The sequence below is a fragment of the Populus trichocarpa genome, chromosome 11 (genome assembly GCF_000002775.5).
Source record: "Populus trichocarpa isolate Nisqually-1 chromosome 11, P.trichocarpa_v4.1, whole genome shotgun sequence".
Lineage (NCBI taxonomy): Eukaryota > Viridiplantae > Streptophyta > Magnoliopsida > Malpighiales > Salicaceae > Populus > Populus trichocarpa.
Window position 1 is genome coordinate 3,785,921 of NC_037295.2, and position 24,545 is coordinate 3,810,465.

General features: G+C 31.3%; 3 protein-coding genes across 6 annotated transcripts; 1 reads left to right on the forward strand and 2 right to left on the reverse strand.

Moving 5' to 3' along the window:
• Window positions 1–2,136: 2,136 nt before the first annotated feature.
• On the reverse strand, window positions 2,137–3,908 carry LOC7485449 (uncharacterized). Its single transcript, XM_002316593.4, has one exon. It carries the CDS (start codon window positions 3,680–3,682, stop codon window positions 2,336–2,338), a length of 1,347 nt encoding a protein of 448 aa, XP_002316629.4. The 5' UTR covers window positions 3,683–3,908; the 3' UTR covers window positions 2,137–2,335.
• A 6,095-nt stretch (window positions 3,909–10,003) lies between these two features.
• LOC7485562 (flavanone 3-dioxygenase 2) lies at window positions 10,004–12,181 on the forward strand. The gene is made up of 3 exons (XM_002317189.4): window positions 10,004–10,675; window positions 11,139–11,499; window positions 11,891–12,181. Exons 1-3 carry the CDS (start codon window positions 10,140–10,142, stop codon window positions 12,113–12,115), a joined length of 1,122 nt encoding a protein of 373 aa, XP_002317225.4. The 5' UTR covers window positions 10,004–10,139; the 3' UTR covers window positions 12,116–12,181.
• A 5,659-nt stretch (window positions 12,182–17,840) lies between these two features.
• LOC7485448 (protein RTF1 homolog) lies at window positions 17,841–20,647 on the reverse strand. 4 transcript variants are annotated; one of them, XM_024581458.2, is made up of 2 exons: window positions 20,511–20,647; window positions 17,841–20,135 (listed from the first exon to the last, which is right to left on the reverse strand). In XM_024581458.2, the coding sequence occupies exon 2, from the start codon at window positions 20,121–20,123 to the stop codon at window positions 18,123–18,125; it is 2,001 nt and encodes a 666-aa protein (XP_024437226.2). In that variant the 5' UTR covers window positions 20,124–20,135; window positions 20,511–20,647; the 3' UTR covers window positions 17,841–18,122. The 4 variants fall into 4 exon arrangements, with proteins under 4 accessions (XP_024437226.2, XP_024437225.2, XP_024437227.2 ...); XM_024581457.2 differs by having other exon boundaries at window positions 17,841–20,147; window positions 20,511–20,627; XM_024581459.2 differs by having other exon boundaries at window positions 17,841–20,131; window positions 20,511–20,621.
• Window positions 20,648–24,545: the final 3,898 nt, after the last annotated feature.

Sequence of the window (24,545 nt, forward strand, 5' to 3'; positions counted from 1 at the left end):
TCATTTCCCTTTGGTTCTTCGAAACCAGATTGAATAACGCTCCAATACTCCTTAGAACGCAGGAGATTTTCCATGATCAAGCTCCAGTGATCATAGTCTCCGTCGAATTTTGGAACACATGGTGTTGTGAAGCTTCCTGAATCAGTTGCCATTTTTCTGTTTTGTGTTTTTCCTCTCAAACACTCAAATTGTATGTTTCTTTTATCAGGTCCGTGTATGCTCTGATACCAAATAAAGGAAACTGATACTTCTTATTAGTTGAAAAATGCAAAGATAGTTGTGGCTTTTATAAAGCCTTACAAAACAGAAAAATCGAAATACAAGGGAAAACAAATCAAAACAGAATTGAACTGATCAACTCCTACAAACTAGCTTACTTGACAGGTTAAGCAACAATTCCTGCCTATTATTCAGTTATTACGTTGTAGACCAAATCAATAACGACCAAGTCAATAATTCCAACATGTAATTGTTGTGCATGCTAAAATGGTAAATGTACGTTTTATATACTGAAACTAGCAAGAACAATATCCAATTACTCTCTTATCTTGATCCTTTTGTTTGTTATTAAAAGAATAAGAATAATGCATGATTGAAAATGCTCGAAAGTGAAAGGTCATAAAAGCCACATGCAGCCAGCGAGAACGATGGAAAACATCAAGACGGTCCATCAATTTTTACATAAATGCCCATCATTCATGTTGATGCAAACATGAGCTACGTCCAATCTAACCCTACATGCAGACATGGTTAAGACATGAAGCTTCATCTTTGCTAATTCATGGTGAAGTTCACAGGAGCCATGTTAAAGGGTGAAAACAGAAATAATACAAAATATGTGGGCACAGCACGGACCAATTTCTGTACAGGTTACTATAGCCATGTGCACCCAATATTAAACTATTACACCGACTAACAACTGAGACGGGGTTCCATGCAACATGCGAGATCAGCAATTAATCCATCCAGACTTCGACAATCACATAAAGTCTATTGCCTAGCATGTTCATCCTAATTTTAGATAGTTTCCTTGACTTCAATTGACAATGTTGTTATTTAAACATCCTTTCACAGTTCAAACTCAATACCTTCTTTTGTTTTTCTCCAAGAAAAGAAAGATTCCATTGAAATTAAGGGAAGCAATTCGCTCATCAGTGGACACAGCCAAAACCCAGAGTGAATTAAGCACTTGCAGTCATATAGAAAAGATCAAGTTCATAAGGGTAACAATCAGCAAGCAGCTTGTGTGTCACTAATAGCTCCTATTTGATAGATAGATCACCTAAGTTTCATGTGCAAAAACCATCAAATTTGCATGAACTTGATTGTCCACGATGCAAGAACCCCATGATTATAAAAAAAGAAAAGAAAAGAAAAACTAAAATTGATCATGCCATGTAACTATATTCTGGTGAAACATATGTTTATGGCTCTATCATGTCATGGAATGACCAGGACTGGATCTACTTAGCTGAGAATTTATTGAAAATTATGGTCTCTTGTCATCAAATTAGTGATTTACAATTCCCTTACTATATGGGATTTGAAAGTATGAAGTTCAAGATAATTGTTTAGTCAGCAGCTGTGGTAAATGGTTTTTCAGGGAAAAGGAGAACAAAAAAAATAAATTTTCAATGGCATAGCATATGTCCCAGAATGCTATTGTAAATCTACCTCAAATATGCAAAGTCTAAAGCATATGGATCGGTGATAATCAAACAAAAATAAATAGGTGACGTGCATGTGAGGCCAGAAAGTAGGTGCCCGTATTAATGGAGGCTGAAAAATCACTTTCAAAACTTATTTTAATAGGCATGGTCTTCGACCTGATTACATATTCACAACTTCTGCTGACAAATCAGAGTTACCTTCAAAGACTCAACCTTGCTTAATACTTAATGTCCAAATGGTGTTATTTTTTATGCTGTGCAAGAATATGCAGCAAATTACATGACAATCGAAAGGGTCATAGCTCTTAATGGATAATTTTTTCTCTAAGAAATAGTGGAGTGATTGGATCGGTCCATTATCTACCAGGTCAACAAACCAAAACTATTTATTAGAGAAGAAAATAGCATTAATTAAGCTATTTCTGCACCTTATCATAAATGCAAGGCGGCTGAAAATCGCAGTAGATACAGAAGGTTCTTATTAGATTCCATTTTCATATCTTGGAAGAAGATACACATCAAATAAATAATAAGAAAAAACCCGATGGGTTCTTTCTTCAAACTTCATCAACACTGTAATGGTGGAATGGATTGAGTTAGTCCATAACCACAGCAAGAAATAAATCTTCAACACTTCAACTTCCATCATTTTTTTCTATGATAATTTACAAACTCGAGCTGGAAGAATTGCAGAAGACACAACAATCCAACATTATATAATTGATTATGCTTCCACTTTCCACTTTAATCTCCCTGCTCTGCTTGTTCCATAAGTGAACTGCAAAACTTTCACTTTTAATCTGCTCAAGTTTTTCATGCAACCATGTAGAGTGAACCTTATCTCTAGGCCCTCTAAAGAAACTTCTAATTCGACTCCAATCCACCGGATAAAATGCAGGAGGAGGCAGTACGGTGAAGTTAAACCCAGGCCTTCCATTGACTCTCGAAACAACTCTTGAAACCAGATAAGGACCATTGTGACCCCACTTGTTTCCATCAAATGTGAGTGCAAATTCTTCGATGAATTTGAAGAGTAATGGATGCTTCTTATCAAAAATCAACACAGCATTATTCAATCTGCTCCAATTCCTAGTTTCAAGATCAATAGTTTGTGCCCCTATAACATTTCTCAATTTGGTAAATCTCTTCAACACTATCACATCAGTGTCCATATAAATACCACCAAACTTATACAACAAAGCAAGCCTAAGCAAATTAGACATGTTTTGACCCAAAGAAACTTCTCCAGGGCTAACATTCCCTTTCTTTAACCCTTTAAACCATTTCTCAGCATGAGTGTCCTTGAATAAATAATCAAAATCAGGCTTAATAGCAATCAATTTAAACCGTTTATCCAAAAATGGCTTTAAAACAAGACTCCCACTTTCAGAATCCATGGAATTAGAAACAATAACCAAACAAGCATCTGGATGAGACCTGAACAAACTCTCAACAGAAAAAAACTCTCTATCACCAAACGACTTCAAAGAAGAAATCCAAGTCATAAAGAACCTAACCTTACATCCATGATTCCCAAAGAATTCTCTTACTCTTGTTGAGAACCGCTTTAAATTGTCGGCAGACCTCAGCATCCTCTTCACAGCTTCGTATCCGTGAGTCTTATTTGGCTTAAAAACCACAGAATGGTTAATTGGTATCATTGTAATGGCTGGATTTTGCAAAAGTGGCAAAAGGGTCTTTAAAATCACGGGTGGGGTATCTTCTTTCACTGCATACATCACTGAAGCTGGGAGCTTTTTAAAAGAATTTTTAGCAAGATTTCCCTGTGAGAAATTGGCGGGTTCTGGCAGAGGATTGGAGGGAAAGGGAAGGTGAAAGTAGAAAACAGTGAAACCATTATAAAAAAGTAAGAGAAAGAGTATAAGAGCAAGAAGTGAAGTTGGTATGCACAGGAGAAAGGCAAAGATCGATCTTTTTATGTTTTGCAAGTGCTGCATATAGACCAGACAATTCGGTTTAAATTTGGTGATGTGGTAATGCATAGTGTTCATTAGCTAAAATGTGGTTCTGGGTTTGGTTTTCTTGCTCATTTGTGTGCTAATGAGAAGCCTTAAGAGCTGCAGACAGAGAGAGATGATAATGGAGAGTATGTGAGACGGGAGATTTTAATGGAGGCGGCAAAATATCAAAAAGATAAATATTTTTGAGTTATGGGTTTTGGCATTGGGAACCAAAAAGGATAGTCTACAAGAAGTGGGAGTGGCCAGTTCACTTTGCACAAGGAGAAAAAGGTGAATTGAGAGACATATAAAGAGAGAAATGAAAGCTTGGCTTGGCTTGGCTTGGCTTTTGTTTCGTTTTAGCTTGAACTTGAAATTAGGCTCATATTTTGAAGTAGAACGATGTGCTTTTTTTCCTTTTCTTTTTTTTTTTAGGGTTTTTTTATGTTTATTTTCATTTAATTTGTTTTTGTATTTTAAAAAAATTAATTTTTATTTTAAAATTATTTTAATATACTAATATAAAAAATAAAATTTAAAAAATAAAAAAATTATTTTAATATATTTTTAAATAAAAAATAGTTTAAAAAATAATTGTTGTCACAATACCAAATTTAAAATTGGTTAGTATTGTACAATTATAATCATGAAACCGTATAAAGAAACATTGTAAATACTACGAGTTGTTGAATTCAAAGGATTTGTTTTTTATTTTATTTTAGACAATAATATTCAAAGAATTAATTGAATGTGATTTAACTATAACCACTGGATTTGTATTAAGATTTTAATTTAACATTTTAAAGTGCTTATAGAAATACATTATAAAAAATGATGTCTTACAATACATAATATGCTTCGCTTTGAATTTATTTAAGTACATCTTACATGATATAACTTTACTTGAAGAACTCAATGAATCTCACTCAATCTCAAGTTGTAACTCCTTGATTTTATATCTATTCATATTCTCTTAATTTTGCAATTTTTCACTAAAAAAATTCAATGAATCTCACTTAATCTCAATAATATATATATATTTTATTTTTTAAAATTTATTTTTAATATCAACATATCAAAATGATTTAAAAATATAAAAAATCAATTTTTTTTTTCAAAATTTTTTTTCAAGCCATAATTTAATTAGACCCGTTTGTTTTTTCTGTTTTAAAAATGTTTTTGAAAAAAATTAAAAAAAAAATTATTTTTTTCTTTACTTCAAATTATTTTTTTTTTGTGTTTCCAGATCGTTTTAATATACTGATATTAAAAATAATTTTTAAAAATAAAAAAAAATATTATTTTAATTTATTTCTAATAAAAAACACAACTTTTAAAAATAACTATTATTATACTCTTAAACCTTCCGTAAAAATAATTAGTCTACGGTCCCTGTCGTATAATTATAGTTTGACCAAAAAGTTGGACTAACAGCTACGGTGCGCGCGCGCGCTCTCTTTACTCTCAACATAATTTTAAGGCTGCGCCCTCAACGTTGACTTGGTGTATTCAATAGAACAAATTCTTCTGTATAATAAACTCGAGGTTTGAGCTCAAAAGCCAAAACGTTATTAAGCTAGAAACCTTTTGTTTATTTTTATGTTTTAAAAATATTTTTAAAAAATTTAAATGTTTTTTATTTTTTTCTTTATTTTAAATTAATATTTTTTTATAATTTTAGATCATTTTAATGTGCTAATATCAAATAATAATTTTTAAAAAATAAAAAAAATATTATTTTGATGCATTTCTAAGTTAAAAACACTTTAAAAAATAACCGCAACCACATTCCCAAACACGCAAGGAAGATGTGTAAAACCTCCTTGACCACCAAGTATTATGTCCCTTAGAGTTACAACTATGGTATATACACACATGATAAAAATAAAAATAAATTTTGATTTTCCTCTAAGGTTTGAGAAGTATCTCAATTTCATCTGAAAACTTCATTTTGTGTCAGTTAATTTGTATAAGAATGAGAAAATTATTAATTTCTATTGAAATTTACCATGATAAACAAAATAAAGGTTAGATAGTGATCAATAGTGATGGACTATGGCAAAAATATTTCCTTTTGAAAAATAATGCTATATACAAAAGAAATTAAAACATTATTAATAAAAGAATGAGATAAAACAAATTATTGATTTTGCTTTTTTACCAAAAATTCTATTAAAGTTTCATTTTTTAAATTCCTCTATTTGATCTTTTATATATTGATCTTTTATGTATTGATCAAAGTACATTTATTATATGAAAAAAAAGCTTGCATACATTTAATAAGGGTATTTTTAAATAAACATGCTTGATTGATAGCATTTGAAAGCATAAAAGTTACAATAAAAAATAAATGATGTTTGATTACGTGCATGTTTGGCTTTATTATGTTTTTAAACCACAACTAGTTTTAGATGATTTTTTTTAATCCAAAACAACAATTTGTTTATATTAAATGAATAGTGCTATGTTGCATCTTCGCGCTATTTGTTTTTTAAAATGTTCAGGTGCTCAGATACATATAAAAAAAAATCTAATAACTTGTGTTATCGTTTCGACTAGCTAATTAGCCCTAAAAAAACTTATTCAAACCCATTGATCTTTTTCTTTTCAAAAAAAAATAATGCTATTGTTACATATTTATAAAATAAAAAAGAATTAACCTGGTTCAACTCACCTAACCCTAGATAATTTAAGTCAACCTATCTCACTCGAGACTTACTTTGGAATGATCCCCAAGTCTAGTTCGAAAGTATATGATAGATAACTTAAAAAATCTGTAACATGAGTCATTAGAACAGAAGGATCGTCCATGGAAAAACAGAAAAGTTCAATCTTCAACAAATCAAATGCTGAAGGATGAAATCGAAAAAAAAAAATCAATAACACGAAAGGATCTAAAAAAATAGCAATAAAAGAATAAGAGTGAAAATTAAAAATAAAATGAGAAAAATTATTTGATCAGAGGGTTAAATTTTAATTTCCCAGCAAAATGAATTTTTCATTGCTAAGTTTATATATATATATATATATATATATAAGGAAGGACATGAAAGTAATTGTAGTCATTATGCTGGCACGTGACGCTGCCAGCGGAAATTGAACTTAGCAATGAAATCTTGATTTTTATTTTATTTTTATTAAAAAAAACCTTAGTTTGCAATATAAGTATTTAGTGGGAAATGAAATCTTGGATTATAATACAAGGATTTTGTTTGGTAATTAAGTTTTCTTTAACCTTCTCTCTCTCTCTCTCTCTCTATATATATATATATATATAGACGCACACACTTTCTTTAAGCTTGAGTTAAATCTACTCCCCGAGACGACACTTCTTTTTGACAACTGTAATCTTCTTCCTCCTCCTTATCAACTTATTAATTCATCTCCTTGCAAATCGGTATTCTTGAAGGGTAAATTAATCTTACCCTCCATCAAATAAATATTATTTCTTTTCTCTCTTCCATTTTTTACCAAAATACGCATGGAATTTATTTTTAGTTATCTCGTACTAATATTTTTTTAATAATTTAATAATTCCTTTCTTTCTTTCCACCAACATAAATTAACCCAATACTATATAATCCATCTCTATTTTTTTTACTTTAAACCTATAATCAAACACCACCTTCGCAGAACCTTGTCGTTAGAGCTTAGAGCTGGTTATGGGTTGGTAATGGAGCTTCTGGCTTCGGACTTCAGACATAAGATATTCAAGGCCCGATGAATAAAAGATGTCAGGCTCGGTCCAAAGAGCTGCAAATTAGACAAGAAAAAAAGGCAAGCTTTTCTCCACAAGTACATGTGTCATACCCAGCCATGGTTGTGCTGCTTGACAATGTGTCGAGCTACATGTTGGATCCGACATTGGCCAAACACAGCCATGGTTGCTATACCTTGTGCTCGGGTTTGGCAGTACGTTAGGCCAGGTGCAACTTGGATTTGATATCTATCAAACCTAGTTCTTTGTGTCTACCAAACCTAGCAACGGAGTGGGCCTGATTCGTGTTTTCTGAAAGTATTGAGCTTGGAATTTTTTGTTACTGGGCATGCATGACCGAATTTGCTACACTACATATTCAAGTGTAATACCGAAATTTAACACTATTAATTTTATAAATTTTTATATAAAATTATAGATAAATTATTTTTTAATAAATAAATTTAATTAACAAGTTTACACTTTGTAGCATCATTAGATATATTAAAATCTTTCATGCCTCTCTTACTTTTATTTTTTAGCCGGATAAAATGGCTTAAATGCAATTCAAAATATTACAAAGATAAAATTATATTTTTTATTTACAAAAAAATAAAATTCATGAATTATAAATATATCATGAGATATTCAAAAAGAAAATTCACAATCTTCATTCTCTATTGTATATATATTTTTCAGAATATTTTTCTATAAAATATTATTGTATTTTTTTAAAAAAAAATATTTATTTTTAAATTATTTTTCTGTAGAATATTTTTTATGACACATAATCAATTTCTACCTAGGCTATAGAAAGCGAGAAAAATTAACTTGTTTCCACGGACACTTCTCACCAATAAGAGCGTGTTTAGCAGTGTGGTTGCGAGTGCTTTTCAAATAACTTTTCGTGCCAAAATGCATGCCAATGATGTTTTTTTATTTTTTAAAAATTATTTTTGACATCAGCACATCAAAACGATCCAAAACATACAAATCATATTAAATTTTAGCAAAAATAAAAAAATTTAAATTTTTTAGAAACACGGGTTGAATCGCGTTCCCAAACATTTCGTAAGAATATTAACAACTTATTAGTTAGGTGTAATTCATCACCCAGGCCGTGTTGACGACCCGAGAGAGAGAGAATGACAGGGCCAAGGAAAATGTTTAGCTCAGTATTCATGATGGTGATCCCATGGAGGATCCGCATATCTACAGACAGACCGTGAGTTCTCTCCAGTATGCTTATCTCAAACGGCCTGACTTAGCTTTCTTTGTCAATAAGTTATGTCAAATCATGGCTCTCCTCAACACTCTGGCAGGCTTGCAAATCTGTACAACAGTATATCACGACAGTACCTTGCACGAAGGTCTCATCTTCACTCCCTAGTCCACAAACGAGACCTGAGGTCTATAGTGACGCGGATGACCGCGCTGCACTGGTGAATATGGAGTTTACTTGGGCAGAAATACTGTTTCTTGGCCAGCAAAGAGGCAACCTACTGCTGCTCGTTCACCTACAGAGAAGCAGAACATAGAGCAGTTGCTAATGTTATTGCTGAGCTAATTTGGATTCGTTCCTTACTTCAAGAATTGGGATAACATGTTAGTCAACCAGCCATCATCTGATGTGACAATGTTGGAGCAGCATAAACATACGGAATACAGACAGTTGAGCTTCTCTCCAGCTTTATTTCTTCCTCTGCTAACTTTATCATATCATTATTAATAACACAAACAACAAACGTAATTAAGATCTTGACAGGTATCCACCACAAGGCATTAAGATAATAATTGTACTTGCATCCAAGTTAATTTCGAGGCGTTCACGTGGGAATCATAAGTGATGCACTCGTTCGTCTCTACAGCAGTTGCGATGAATGATTACAGCAGTCGATCTCATGAATCCATCCCTTTTGGCCTGGATTGTTAGTGGAGATCCATGAATGCATCTTTTGTTCCATTTTCATGGAGTACTTCTAATTTACCTTCATTTATATGGCTTCAATTTTTAATTATTTGTAAAACAGATACTCTATTCATGGTTTATGTGATTCATTTATATATATATATATATTGATTATTTTTATTTATCTTCACCCCCGTCTCCATGAAAATAAAATTTCTCCCATATCCACCTCCAATCAAATAATGCAACGAACCTCCATGGAGGCATATTTATGTAATTAACATCTCAAATAGAACAAAGTGAATCCTCATTATCATAATTGTAGAATCTAATTTAAAAACTAACCCTGAAAAAGAATTTGAGTTACTGGTTCACGAGGTCAATTGTTTTTATTAAAATAATTATATTTCAAATATTTTTTTAATGTTAATTCAATTAGATTTAGATTAACTTTGATCAAATTAACTAGATTATAAAAAATATAGTCGGATCAATCATGCTTTATAAGATTACTGTTTTGTTTGATTTAGTTCAATTAAAAATTTTAATTGGTTAAGCTTTAAATTCTAGATTTTCCAAGTTAATCCTTTAAATAAAGCCGAGTTTAACAATTATGATGAATGGTGATTGATTCACTATGAAAGAGATAAAGCATCAAAGTGAAAGTTGTAAAGCAAGATAAAAAGAAAGAAAAGCGCATCAAAGAAAGTTGAACCATGCCAGTTATGATTCTTTAAATGTCTATAATGTTCATAGACATGCCATCATTGCTGCTGCTTAAGACTATTTCTTTCCTTGGTCAAAAAAGAAAAAGGAACGAAAATAAGAAATCTGCATCCTTATCAAGCAGACAAACTTAATTGGTCATCTTAAGCAGTATCAGCAAATAGCCTACCATATTGATGGCTGTTTCACCTGAATACATGCCAGAAAATCCCATTGATTTTCGTGCTCCGCCGCCCTCTCCTATCGCCTCTGGCCGAAGATCATCCGTCACCAATGATGGAGTTCTCAATGAATTTCTTGAGCACTCTCTACGTGTTCCGGATTTGATTTTACCTGACAATTTCTTTCCAAAACAAAAAATTGTTGAAACACCTCCAAGAATCGATTGTCAATCACTGAATTCTAAGGAAAGTAATTCAGTTCTCAAGACATTGGATTCAATAGCAAGAATCGGGTGCTTCCAACTAGTTAACTTTGGAATTCCAAGTGAGTTTATAAAGTTGGTGTCGGTCATGGCAGCAGGAATCTTTCAGCTTCCTTCTGAAAAGAAGGCGGCGGTGATGAAGTCACCAGAGAAGCCTTATGGATTCGAGGAAGTTCATGGCGATCAAGAGGCCGAGAATGAATTAAGTGAAGAGTTTGTGTGGAGTAAAGATGAGAGTTTGAAATTGGATATGGAGAGAATATGGCCAACTGGGTATTCAAATTTCAGGTAATAATTTACGCAAAAAATATATAGTCTTCATATTTTGTTCTTCTTTGAAAGTGGTATTATCAATCTGTTCTTGCGTACGTGTTGTTGTGTGTGAATTGTTGTTGTCTGCATTAATTGCCGTTACTGTTAAAAATCGAGGCATGCTTCAGCAACGTTGCATGGCTGTAGGTGAATAGTAATCTCTGAGTTTGGTAATTAACCTGCACCAAAAATTGTTCTAATGATCTTATTAATTGATGTTCATCCTTTTTTTTCTTCCTTTTGGAGATTTTTTTGGTGAATTCTTGAAGGTTTTTTTTTGTTATACATTACAATAATGTTCGAATACAAGTCTGGACTGCTGGTTTCAGTCTCCCAATACAAGTGCCAATCTTAACATCTCTTCAAATATGAATACTGGTGTGTCGTACGTGAACTATGATGAAGCTACATCTTATGCCCAAGTTCTCATAATTCGCAGCGAGAAAATGGAGACCCTTTCGTCAGATTTAGGGAATTTGGCTGCGAAGATTCTCCAAGTTCTCCAAGAAAATTGTCCGAGAAAATCAAAGTATGCAAATGATATGATGCAGAGGCAAGATCGCATTGGCCCAGTCTGTTGCCTTTACAAGCATAGACGTGACATTCCAGCTGATCGACTGGCTAGCTCCTTGGGATATGATGTGTTCAGCATGCTAATTAGGGGAACTGACTACTCCCATGCCTTGTGTTTGCATATATGTGATGGATCATCGCAATTTCATGTTTACTCCAAGAAAAGCTGGGTGTCTTTCTGCCCAGATAAAGATGCGTTGATTGTCACAGTTGGAGATCAAACACAGGTATTACAAAAATTACTTAAAAAAAGTAGAATAATTACCCTAGCTTTTTGTCCAGTACTACATCAATTTGTTTAACCTAAAAAGATTCCTAGCATATGATATCAAAAGCAGCTATGCTCTCTTTACAACTGTGATAGTAATGATATGGTATGTATGGAAATTAAATTCAACATCATGAACATAATCATAAACAACCTCTAATCAAAGATTAATTCCTGTACCTTAACTTATCATTATGTTTCCTTTATATCCAATGACAGCGATTTTGATGTGCTCTAATCATATCATGGGAGATACTGTAAACTAAACAAGTTTATGGAGAAGATGGTAACAAAACGTTCCATATTCTGCCATCCATGTACGTATTGATAGCCTCTCTTCTCTTATACAGGCTTGGAGTGGTGGCCAGTACAAGCAAGTTCTAGGAAGACCTATCTTTAAAGGAGAGGGTGAGGACAATATTTCAATGGCTTTTCTCTATTCTCCTCCAAACACCATTATTTGCTGCTCCAAAACCACCAAGGGAAAGACTCTTTCCCTTGGCCAGCAAGCTATATTGGCTATAATTTTGACTCTGGTGTACCATTTATTAGTTTATTTTTACAAGAAACTTTGATGCTCTCAAATGGATTCATCAACTAATAAGAATATACGTATTCATATTATTATTATTATTATTATTATCATTGTAATGGCTATCATTTTATTTTTGTTGTTGTTAGAATGTTAAGCTATTTATAATATTATAGAGATTGAATATACAAACTGTTTATAATAAACAGTGATTGTACAACATGAATCCTAATACAATTCATATTTTCTTTTCACATATGCCTTCTCCTGAATCATTTGTATGAATTAGAACACTAAATGTAGTGCAACATTCACCGACAATATTAATCTGCTAAAGTATTTTGTTTTGAATAGAACTTCTCGTGAAACAATAACTTGAATCTTTATTTTCTTGGTTAATGATTAATTTCAGCCATCACTTCTCATAATCAATTGTACATCATGAATCATATCCAAGAATAATTATTTTTTGTTCGGTTCAGTTTTTAACAAAAAAAAAATAATCAAATCATTTTTTTTAAAAAAACCAAAACCGGTTCAAACCGACCGGTTTCTGTTCGGTTCAGTTTTTTAGAACAAAAATCGGTTGAAACTGGTTTGGCTGAGTTTTTTCTGGTTTGGCTCGTTTTGTTCGGTTCGGTTCCAGACTTATAAAACCGGAACCGAACCAGTCGGTTTTTTCAAAATTCTAATCGGTTTAATTGGTTTTTTTTTCACGGTTTAGTTTTTTCAGTTATTTTTTTCCGGTTTTCTCGGTTTAATTGGTTTTTTGGTTTTTTTCTCACCCCTATATTGTACAATTCATATTTTCTATTCATTGATGCCTCCTCCTGCCATTTGTAAGTATTAGAACACTAATTATACTGTAACATTAGCCAACATTAATCTGGTAAAAACTTTTGTTTTGAACAGGATTTATCGTCAAACAATAACTCGAAATATCCTCGTCTTCTTGGTTACTGATGAATTTCAACTATCACCGGTCTTAATCAATATATTTTGTATAAACATAGGGCAAAATTATCCTCACCAGAAGTTATTCATAACCTAGCTAACCATTAAACGTGTTGGCTTCACGTTCCATTTTGTTGCCATAAACTCATGATTTCAAAAGGATCTAAGCCTGAAAAACATTACCAAACAGATTAAATTCACTAAATCTTGCACTCAAATACGAACAATGGTAATTCTAATGACCGTTTCCCTCAATCAGCATAACATCCCTCTAGATATGTCATTAAAATCAATCAAAAACACTCGGCTTCTATGGAAAAGCCTTCATAAAGAAAGGGAGTTGGAGAGGAGAGGGAAGTCCACCCCTCTAGATGGAGGATCAAACCATAGTATTTTTTTTTTCTAGAAATTAGAAGAGCTATATGATATTTTATATTTAATTTTGAATCAAAGGATAAGTATTTGGGTTTAAAAAAAAACTTGAGGTTTTCGGATTTTGTTTTTTTTCTTATTTTGAATTTTAATTTATCAGTTTTGATTTATATTTAAACATAGGTTTCTTTGGTATAAATCTAATTTATATATCAAATACTTTCTAGAAGTAGAAAATAATTAAAATAAAATAAATTAATATAAATCAACACTCAATAAAGGAATTTAGTTTCTTGAAAAAGAGAAGAAGAAAATCAACTCAAATAAATTTGCAACAAATAAATAACAAAAATAAAAAAAATAAAGAACAACAACAAATAAATAAATCAACTAAAAATAATTTCCACCTAATCTAGAAAACCTATTCCAGAACCCATAATCCAGCAACAAATAAATTCATTTAATTGAAACTAAACAATAAAATTAACTAATAATAATTAAAATTAATCCTATACATTTAATTGAAATTGAACAAAATTTTTTTAAAAAAAAATCCAACTAAAATTCAATAAAATTGTTTTTATATGAACAAAATTTCTACAATAACATTCATACAATTATTAAGAACATAAAAAATAAAACAATATTAAGAAAACAAATATAATGAAAAAAAACACAAAAAAGAGAAGAAAAACAAAATCTTACCTTAATTTCATTGCGAGTGAAGCTGAGAAGAGAAAAAAAACAAATTCATAAAGTATGTTAATTAAAAAAAATCTAAGAAGATAAAAGAAGAAGAGAGGAGAGGACATACTTGCATGTGAAGGAGAAGAGAAAGAAAGAGAGGGACATTGGTGTTTTTTATAGTAGGGGAAGAAGAAGAAGAAGAAGAAGGAGAAGAAGAAGAGGTGTGTTTGTTATGAAATAGGTGATTCTGGTCTTTTAATTGAGCTTTTTTACTGATGAAAAATTAAATATTAATATTTTTAATCATTCTGTCGGTGATTTTGCTTGTAATAATTAATTTTAATTTTCAATTTAATCAAAGATTCTCAGAAACCCCTCAAATATCACCGTCGACTTTTCAGTTCATTGTTGATTTTGTTTGGAAATAACAGTAATTAACAGTGCAATTGAGAAGTGAACTTTTCCAAAGCTCTTTTGAATATACCTATAGACTTAATTTGTCGGGGATATCCTCTGTATTTAACACAATGAATAGTGCTAGGAAGAAGGGAATAATTTCAACGCTCTTTAGAATATACTGACAGATTTATTCCGTCGGTGTATCTATTGGTATTTTACAGTTCCAATGCTCTTTTAAATATTACAAACGGATTTTATCGATGGATTGATATTGTCGGTAATGTTGTCTGTATAAATGACATGTCATCGTACTTCTTGGATTGTTTTTATTTTTATTTTCCACTGTAATCCTCTCGGTATATATCGACAGAATATTTTCGTTGGTGTTTACCGATGGATATAGCAAGGGAATATTTTATCGATAAAACTCATTGCAATTTACCGACATAAATATTTCAGGTATTGTGAATTCTTTATTAACAAGAATACACATCGATACATAAAAATCATACTTAACAATGAAACTCTAAACAACAAACATGGTAGCTACAATTTCTTATAAAGTTAAATTTCTTCACATAAAAAACATTAGTGCATTGCTTTAATAAGATTAGCAACATCTAACTAACTCAAGATAAATCATGTATTATGATCACAAACAATTTGTTAAACTATCATTCTCTATCAAAAAGTAAAACAAAGAACATGTAAAATTACCTTGTCGACTTGTGCTTGTCATGCGAAGGGTGTAACATAATTCCATTCATTTCAATAATGGTTAGAATTCCAAGCACTCAAAATTGTAATTATAAAGGGCAATGCTTTAGTACATGGTAAAAATCAAGCAAACTCATTAAACAAATCCTAGTGATTATGACAAAAAGAGTTGGAACCTATAAGATGATGAGAAGAGAACAACTAAAAATATGGAAATATTTGTACAATAAAAGTTTACATGAGAATATATTAATTATTTTTAAAACTAACATAATATTATAATAGAAACAATCAACTACATAATGTCCTATATCATTACAAACCTCATTTATGTACTCGTGTCCCTCTCAAAACACATCTAAAATGACTAGAAATAATATGAATAATTTTGCGTGTCGGAAAGAAAGAGAGCAACCCACCCACTTGGATGACAAAAGGTCTTTGCTTGACATGGATTCATTTACTTAGTGAGACAGATGCAATCATAGCCTAAAGAATTTGGGACTGATTTCTTTTGTTCAAACTTGACACAAACAAGTTGCTGAGGCTAATTAATTTGAAACACTTTTCAAATAAGTATGGACCTCCTCTCTATACATACATATCGAGTCAATTGCTGACGGAAACATCAGCTTTCAAGCAATGTTCGATCGGGATATTTTTTTTTATTAACATTAATATTCAAGTTAATTTACGCGTATCTCGACTAATCTCACAGGCCTTGAAATTAACGATTATGTAAACCTCCAGTAATCCTAAAGAAACTCGAACTCGTGATCATTTTGGAGTAAATCTAATACCTGACCAGTTAAGCTACCCCTCAAGACTACTCGATCGGGTCAGCTTGTGCGTACCTCGATTAATTTCACGAGTCCTGAAATTAATGACCATGTAAGCCTCAAATCCAAAACCTGACGCATTAAATTATACTTTTTTTACTATATTTTTAGTTGTGTTTTGTCCCTCTCAAAACACAACTAAAAATATAGTAAAAAAAAGGTCGTTTTGATTGGTAGCTTGTATTTATTACTAAACTTTTTATTTACACATCTAAAATCATTATGTCAAGGATCAAAAAACAGTGTACATGTATAACATTGCAAGATAAATTTTGTTTTCTATTGCAAAAAAAGTAATAGCAAGATAAAAGAGATCGATTCATCAAAAGAGGTCTTTTATATCTTGCAAATCAAGAAAGTGTGAAAATATCTATAAAAAATAATAGCGAGATAAAAAAAAATCATTTTGGCTCTTCATTTAGCTCTTCCATTCCAGCAAAATCAAGGGAAAAAGCTAAAGATTTAGTTTTTTTTTTTTTAACTCTTCTTTTGCTCTCTAATTGGAGATGCTAATATCTATCAAAAAAGCTAAAAGAATTAAAATAAATTATTTAAAAATTCCTTCTTTCATCTCCATAATTTTCCTTAATGACTTTGCTTACAAAAACCAAAAGTTAATATTAAATTTATTAAAATAAAATCGGGTTGTTAAAATAACTTTTTTTCATTGAAGTGTTTATAAAAAAAAAATACATTGTTTAAAAAACTATATCAATAATATTACTTTTCTAAATAGCTTTTGTCATTGAAAATATTCTAATAGGTTACCTTTCTGTTTTAGAATTTAACTATCACACAAGGAAAACCCGGAGAAGTAGCTCAACAAGTGAGGAGCCACTGCTTTAATGATTTAGGTGTCACGAAGTTTAATCTCAAAGAAAATAGCAAACTTGGCTAATAGAAAGTAAATTTTGATGTGGACAAGAACAAAACATAAATAATTTTGTTACATATTAAAAGCCTAAAAAATAATAAATAAATAAAAACATTATAAATATAAAAAGACTTTTTACTTAATTTTATCCATTCATGTTTCTCCTTATCAAAAGACTATTATAATTTTTTTATATATATATAAAAATTAATCAAGAAAAATATCTATTTTTCTAAAAAAAACTCATACATTAATCTTATTGGATTGAAAGGAACTCGTTCTCGAGTTCTCTATTCAATTAAAAATTATTTTTCATCAAAAACATCATTTTGCATGTGGGTCATATCATCATTTATTCCTAAAACTTTTATGTATAATGCCTCGTCATAAATCCTCAACACAACACGTACGCACTTCATCGTTAATCTTCAACACAAACAAAAATAACATACTAAGTTTTGAACATTTTTTTTAGTGCAAAACCTCCGTAATTGTTTTATAGCACAACAAAAAAAAAAAACCACCAAGTATTATTAGGTTAATTTTTCAAACATGTTTTTTCTACAACACATATAGCAAAACAAAATAACCATAAAAATTCGTTGAGTTTTAATACCAATTAATATAGAAAAACAAAAGATAAATGAATTTATTTCATGTCAAAATCTTAAAAGACCAAAAACACCAAACCTAGAAAGAGTATCAAGATATTTAATTTTATTCATTTAAATCTTCATTTTTCAAAGACTATTATAATTTTTTATATTAAAAAAATAAAACTCACAACAATATTGGATAGAATAAAATAAATTAGAAAAAATATTCCCCTTAAATAGGAATAAAAATTACAAAAACATCATACTAAAAAGTAAAAAAATAAAAATAAGTAAGAAAAATATATTTTCCTAAAAAACCACTGCATCAAATTCTCTCCACAAAATCTGAAATACATTAATCTTGGCATCTCAAACAATACCATTCAGAAAATATTGCATTAGCGCCATCAAAAGTACGTAACACAACGCCAAACGTCAGTACTAAAAACGATTTAATCTATACAGTGGTCTCACAGTTTAAACCACTTGCATTAATGTACTCAATAACAGCATAATCAATTAATCATAACTCATCAGATTTACTGTAGACCGCGAACCTGAGGTTGTTATCAGAATCATTAAAATAGATGCTGTTTGGTGCATCATTGCATTTCAGAGAAGCCCTCGTCTTCTCTTGTAGTCACCAACAGTCAAGGTCAAAGCATGTCTTCTCCCATCATTCTCACGGACTTGGCATCCAACATTTGCTTCTATCCTCTGTTTCCTAGCCATGAACCCTGCATGGGCACCCTGAGGTCCACGAAACTTCTGCAGTGCAATCAGTGAGATTTCAAGCTCAAAGTTATGCATTGTATTTGACTCAGTGCCTTGATCCACAGGAGCACTGGTATCAACCAACTTCCCAGCATCAGCTGCCGCATCCAAGGCAGCTGCTGTAGCAGCAACACCAGACTCCGAAATTGCCCCTGCTACCACATGATTACTATCTGCAAGTGCCGCTGTGTCATTTGCCTCACTATTCGATGCTGCAACAGCATCATCTCCTCCAGCAGGGTTTGAAACATAATAATTCCTTGACCTTGTCCATCTCCTTGAAAATGGATCGTACCCAGCTTCTCCGGCTTTTAGACCTGTATTTATAGGCTTCAATTCTGATGCATTTCTGAAGTTCTCAACCCTGTTCTTTCTATTCATTTCTGCCAACCTAAGAGCCTTAGCATCTTTCACCTTAGCCTGCCGAGATGCCTCCAGTTCCAGAATCCTTGCCTCTATCCTCTCAACCTCTGCCTCATCATGCCTACTTTGTGCAATTTCCAACTCCCTCCTCAACCTGTCCTTCTCAGCAGCAACATTTAATGGTCTCGATGATGCAGATTTTTTCTCCTGCAGCATCTGCTTCACAGTGGCTGCTGAGTACACAAAAGTGTTTGACTTACGTATGGCCTCCTTCTTTTCCAAGATATCTTGTTTGCTTGGTAAACGGCCACCACCACGCTCTGCCTCTCTAACCCACTGTTTATACTCTTCCTCAGTTGGTGCAGAATCTGACACCATAGCCATCTGCCACCTGGCAGCAGAGCTATCAGCACCCCAAGTAACATTCAAATACTTATAAGTTGACTTATTCTCCAGTTTGTATGGTTTGTCAGGTTCTGCAGCATCAACATTCCGGACCATGCAGAGCCTGTACACAGGCCCAGTCTTCGATCTACCAATCCCTACCCTCACAAAACAACCAATAATCAATTCTTCAAACCAAGGCTCCATAAACCATTTTGCAAGTTTTGTTCTCCGAATTGTAATTTCTTTTATATCTTCATAAGTTGGCCCCCGGGACCCAGGATCCCCATCCTCATCACTATCTGCCATTCCACCATCACCTGTTGACCCTTCATCCTCACTGTGAGACCTACTTCCACTCTCACTCTCACTGCTAGAGCTACTCAGACGTGCTGAAGTGAAATTATTCTTCTTGACTTGTGCAAAGCCCCTGCTGCCAGCAGATCCTCTAGATGCATCCCTCAACTTGCGATGAGCCTCCGGGTCCTGCTGTTTTAATCGTTTAGCTCTCAATTCATTCAATGCATCATCTTTAGCAGCAGCCCTGTCAGCTGACCTAGCTGACGAACGCACTCCACGCGACGATGGAAGAGGTGGAGTCTCTTTTCTAGATCGGGTTGGCTTATCATTGTCCCTTTTCGATCTGATTTTCTCAGTCAAATGTTTATCCCCTTTCTTGTCTGCCCGGTCTGCCAATATCAACTCCCTGTCAAGTTCACTCATCTGAGCAAGCTTCTGCCGATCATTCTCGTCTTTGTAAAGATCATCACCAATATCCGATCCATCACTACTCTCACCCTCACGATCCGAACCACCATCATCATAATCACCTTCTTCCTGACTACCCCCCTCATCATCCCTCTCATTAGTTTCCAGTCTCTTCTTCAAAGGCACTTGAGAACCAGATGGCTTCCTACTTGCATACCCACGATCATCATCCGAACCATCATCCCTAGAATCACTTCCACCATCCGAATATGAACCCTCCTGTTTTCGCCTCCTCGATGGAGGTAATGAATTCCTGTTTCTTCCTGATTTCCCAGTCCTTCCCGCTGCCTCAAGCAGCAAATTTTCTAAATCCGCCATCGTCATACACTACACTGACTTCAAGTACCACTGGAATTAGTCCCCAAGTGTCAATCCAACAAGTTAACCAACCAAATATACAAAAACATGAATTGGTTATCAAAAGCAAATCTTTTTAACTCTCACAATTAAAAAAAAAAAAAAAAACCGCAAACCATAATCTACAGCAGCTGATTGTGGGGTGATAATTCCCACTATAATCTTTATCAACCCAGTAAATTAAAAACGACCCAAATTAAAATCTACAGCTGATTGAAACCCTAATATCATAAAAATCCCTTCTTTTTGTAAAACACTAGAAATCAAACGCAAAATTTAAACCAATACCAACCGTGAGAAGGAAGCAAGAAAGCTAAGCTGAATTAGGGTTTGGAGAGGCAATGGAGAGCTTACCGTCTGAGATTTTCGAAGGCAGGATCGAGCTAAAGATTGAATCTTTGCAATCTAGAATGTGCGTGGAGAGAGAAACAGAGATCATAGATTCGCTAGAGGATATTTTTTTATAAAAAAATCAGGAGTTCAGTTTTAACTTTTAGGAACTAGAAAAGTCACACGTCAATTGTCAAATCAGTCCTCTATGTTAAAGTTCTTAACAAAACACTACTATGAGTCTAGAATATTACGATTCAGCCACCCGAAATTGGTTGTCACAAGGCTATCTCCAAGAGATAATAATAATAATAATAATAGGGGAAAAGCCTTGAAACTATATAGTAAAAATTTTATACAGACTGATGTAATGGCTTTTTAACCTGGTTTATATGATTTTCTTGGTTCGTATTGATATAATAAAAATTAAAGAAATCGTTATTATTTGCATAATTTTTGCATAGCAATAAATAAAGGAAGATTTTATGAATAGTTAGTAATTATTTTATTAACTAGTTTAATTAAAACACCTTGACAGATGTAATTAAGAACAAAAAAAAACTTGGGACCCAGAGGTTTTGCTTTCTCTGTGGTCTCAGGTTCGAGCCCTGTGGTTGCTCATATGATGGCCACTGGAGGCTTACATGGTCGTTAACTTCAGGGCCCGTGGGATTAGTAGAGGTACGCGTAAATTGGCTTGAACACCCACGTTAAACTAAAAAAAAAAACAAAAAATAACTTTCTATAGGCATAAAAAAACCCCTTTCCGATTTGGTTGAATATATCATAAGAATTAAGAGCTAGTACCTATATTAAATATTTTTTAGATAAAAGATAAAGTATGATGAGGGGATTTTTAATTAAAAAGTTTCGAGAAAGTAAGTTAGAATCAAAAGCCACAAAAAATAAAGGACTCGAGGTTTTTATCTCATAATTTTGTTTAGAGAATAAAAAGGAACTAAGGAAGAAAGAAAAACAACATTAAAAAACAGTAATAGTTTGTAAGAGAGCTTTTGGAAATGTCGGTCAATTTATGTTTTTAAAAATTTAAATTATTTTTTTGTCAAAAAATAAATTTTTTTATGTTTTGGATAATTTTGATGTGCTGATCTCAAAAATAATTTTTTAAAAATAAAAAAAATTATTTTGATGTATTTCAGCATGAAAAGCATTTTGAAAAATAACCGCACTCATACTCCCAAACAGGCTAATATGTACTCATTTTGATGATTTTTGTTTTGGTGTTCACACTTCACTGCTTGGTGAGACCCTAGTTATTAAACTCGAATCAATCTAGCGGGTCGATTTGAGACTTGGTGGTTGGATCGGTTTGGGTAAGGTAAAAGACTGGCTAGTGCAAAAACCCTTTGGTATATGTATTCTATATTCATAAGAAAAAAATTGTTTTTTCAATGTTGGATTTGAAGCCCTTTAGTATATATATTCTATGTTCACAAAAAAAAAAGTTATTTTTTCAATGTGGGATTTGAAACCTTTTAGTATATATACTCTATATTCACAAGAAAAAAATTATGTTTTTTCAATGTGGGATAAAAAAATTTAGTTTAAATACTTCAACTTAAAAGAATAACATGATATCTTTTAATGTGAAATTTAAAAGATTTGAAACCCTTTAGTATATATACTCTATGTTCACAAAAAAAATAACTTATTTTTTAATGTGAGATTTGAAGCTTTTTAGTATATATACTTTATGTTCACAAAAAAAAAATTATGTTTTTTGAATGTGGGATAAAAAACTTTTTTTGTTTAAATACTTCAACTTAAAAGGATAAAAATATATCTTTTCAATGTGGAATAAAAACCTTTTTGAAATATTCTTTTAAACTTCATTATTTACAACATGTATAGTCTATATTCACATGAATTGTTTTTTAATTTTTTTCATATGAAATATTAAAACTTAAAATATTTTTTTTAATTTTTCCGGGTTGACCCGTGTAACTCGCGACCCGGCCCCTTGATCGGGTCAACCCCCGGATCGGGTTTGATAACTATGGGTGAGACTATTTTTTATATAAAAAAATAATGTTAAAGTATTTTGTAATTTATTATAAATTTATAAATAATATATTTTCTATAAAGTTACATAAAAAATAAAAATAATTTAATAATTGTTTGAGATTTAAATGAAAAACTAAAATAATTTAATAATTTTTTGAATTTTAAATGAAAAACTAAAATAATTAAAATTTATTTTTAATAAAACTTAAAATGGAAAATATATTTCTATTAAAAAATTATTAAATAGGTTAAACATGTGGAATAATGAAATGAAAAAACAATATCTAGTGTTTCAAATATGTTAGATAAAAAAAAATAAGAGTAAAAGAGATTTTTTACATTCTGTATTATTTTCCACCAACCTAACATAATAGAAAGACACTCACTTTGTAATATATGAATTTTTAGAGAAAAAATAATTTAATTTCTTTTAGTTTAGAAATTTTATTCTTTTTTTTTTAATTTAGTATTATCATGCTTAATCGTAGCTTTTGAAAAGTGAAACTAGAATAGGAAAAAAATAAATATTTTAGATTTTTCATTATAATTATAGTATTTTTCATTTTTTATTTTTTTAATTTATATATGAAGACAAACTCTATTATCCTTGGTCATCAATTACCTCACCTTATTTTTATATCATTACTAAATATAACTTACATTCTCTATATTATTCAGTCTTGTCAGTTTAAAAATATAAAAAATATATTTTTTTTATTTTTATTTTTCAATTCAGTGTTATTATTCTTCATCCTAACCTTTTGAAAAGTGAAACTTGAATGGGAAAAAATTAAGAATTTTAGATTTTTCTTCATAGTTATATTATTTTTTATTTTTAAATATTTTAATTTATAATAAACTCTGTTATCTTGGTTATATCACCCATAATTATTAAATCTGGACCTGCCTGATGGGTTGATCCGGGACCCGAATGACCCAATGGCTAGACCAGTCCGGGTAAGATAAAAGATCGGCCTGAGTAAAAACCTAGCAAAATCTGGTCAACCTGTCAGATCGACCAGTGACCCGGGCGACCTGACAAAACCCAGTAGAGACTTTTTTTTTCAAATGTGTTTTTTCTCCTAACCAAAGACCACTCTTTTTTATATTTTTTAGTTGGCTATTGACTATTTTCAAAGTTCACAATATAAATACTAGAAGAATGTTTTATTTTTTCAATATGAGATTTGAAATCCTTTAGTATATATATTTTATGCTCACAAGAAAAAAGTTATTTTTTCAATATGGGATTTGAAGCCCTTTAGTATGTATACTCTATGTTCACACAAAAAAAGTTATGTTTTTTCAATGTGGGATATTTTTTATCCCACATATGAATAATAGAAGAATATATACTCTATTAACCCTTTTCAAAGTTCACAATATAAATACTAGAAGAATGTTTTATTTTTTTAATATGGGATTTAAAACCTTTTAGTATATATATTTTATGTTCACAAGAAAAAAAATTAATTTTTCAATATGGGATTTGAAGTCTTTTAATATATATACTATATGTTCACAAAAAAAAGTTATGTTTTTTCAATATGAAATAAAAAAAACCTTTTTGGTTTAAATATTTCAACTTAAAAGAATAACATAGTATCTTTTCAACTTGGAATAAAAAAACCTTTTAAAATAATATTTTAAATTTTATTATTTACAACATGTATAATCTATATTAACATTGATTATTTTTTAATTTTTTTATATAAAATATTAAAACTTCAAATATTTTTCAAATTTTTTTAATAAAATTTTTTAGATTTTTTAATTTTATACAAAAATCTAAAAAATAAAATAAAATTAAAAAATATCTTGGTGAGACGAGGAGATAAGCCATGAATCTCCTTCCTTTTCTTATTATTAGAGCATCTTTTAGTTTTGACTGTAAGAAAAGAAGAATATAAGAGAAGCATAAAGGGAATGTGTGTTTTATGTTGTTGAAAAAATGTTGTCTGCAATTTCAAAAACAAAAGTGTGATGAAGGCTTTTCTGAAAGACACAAAGGGGCTGGGATTTTTAATTAACTTC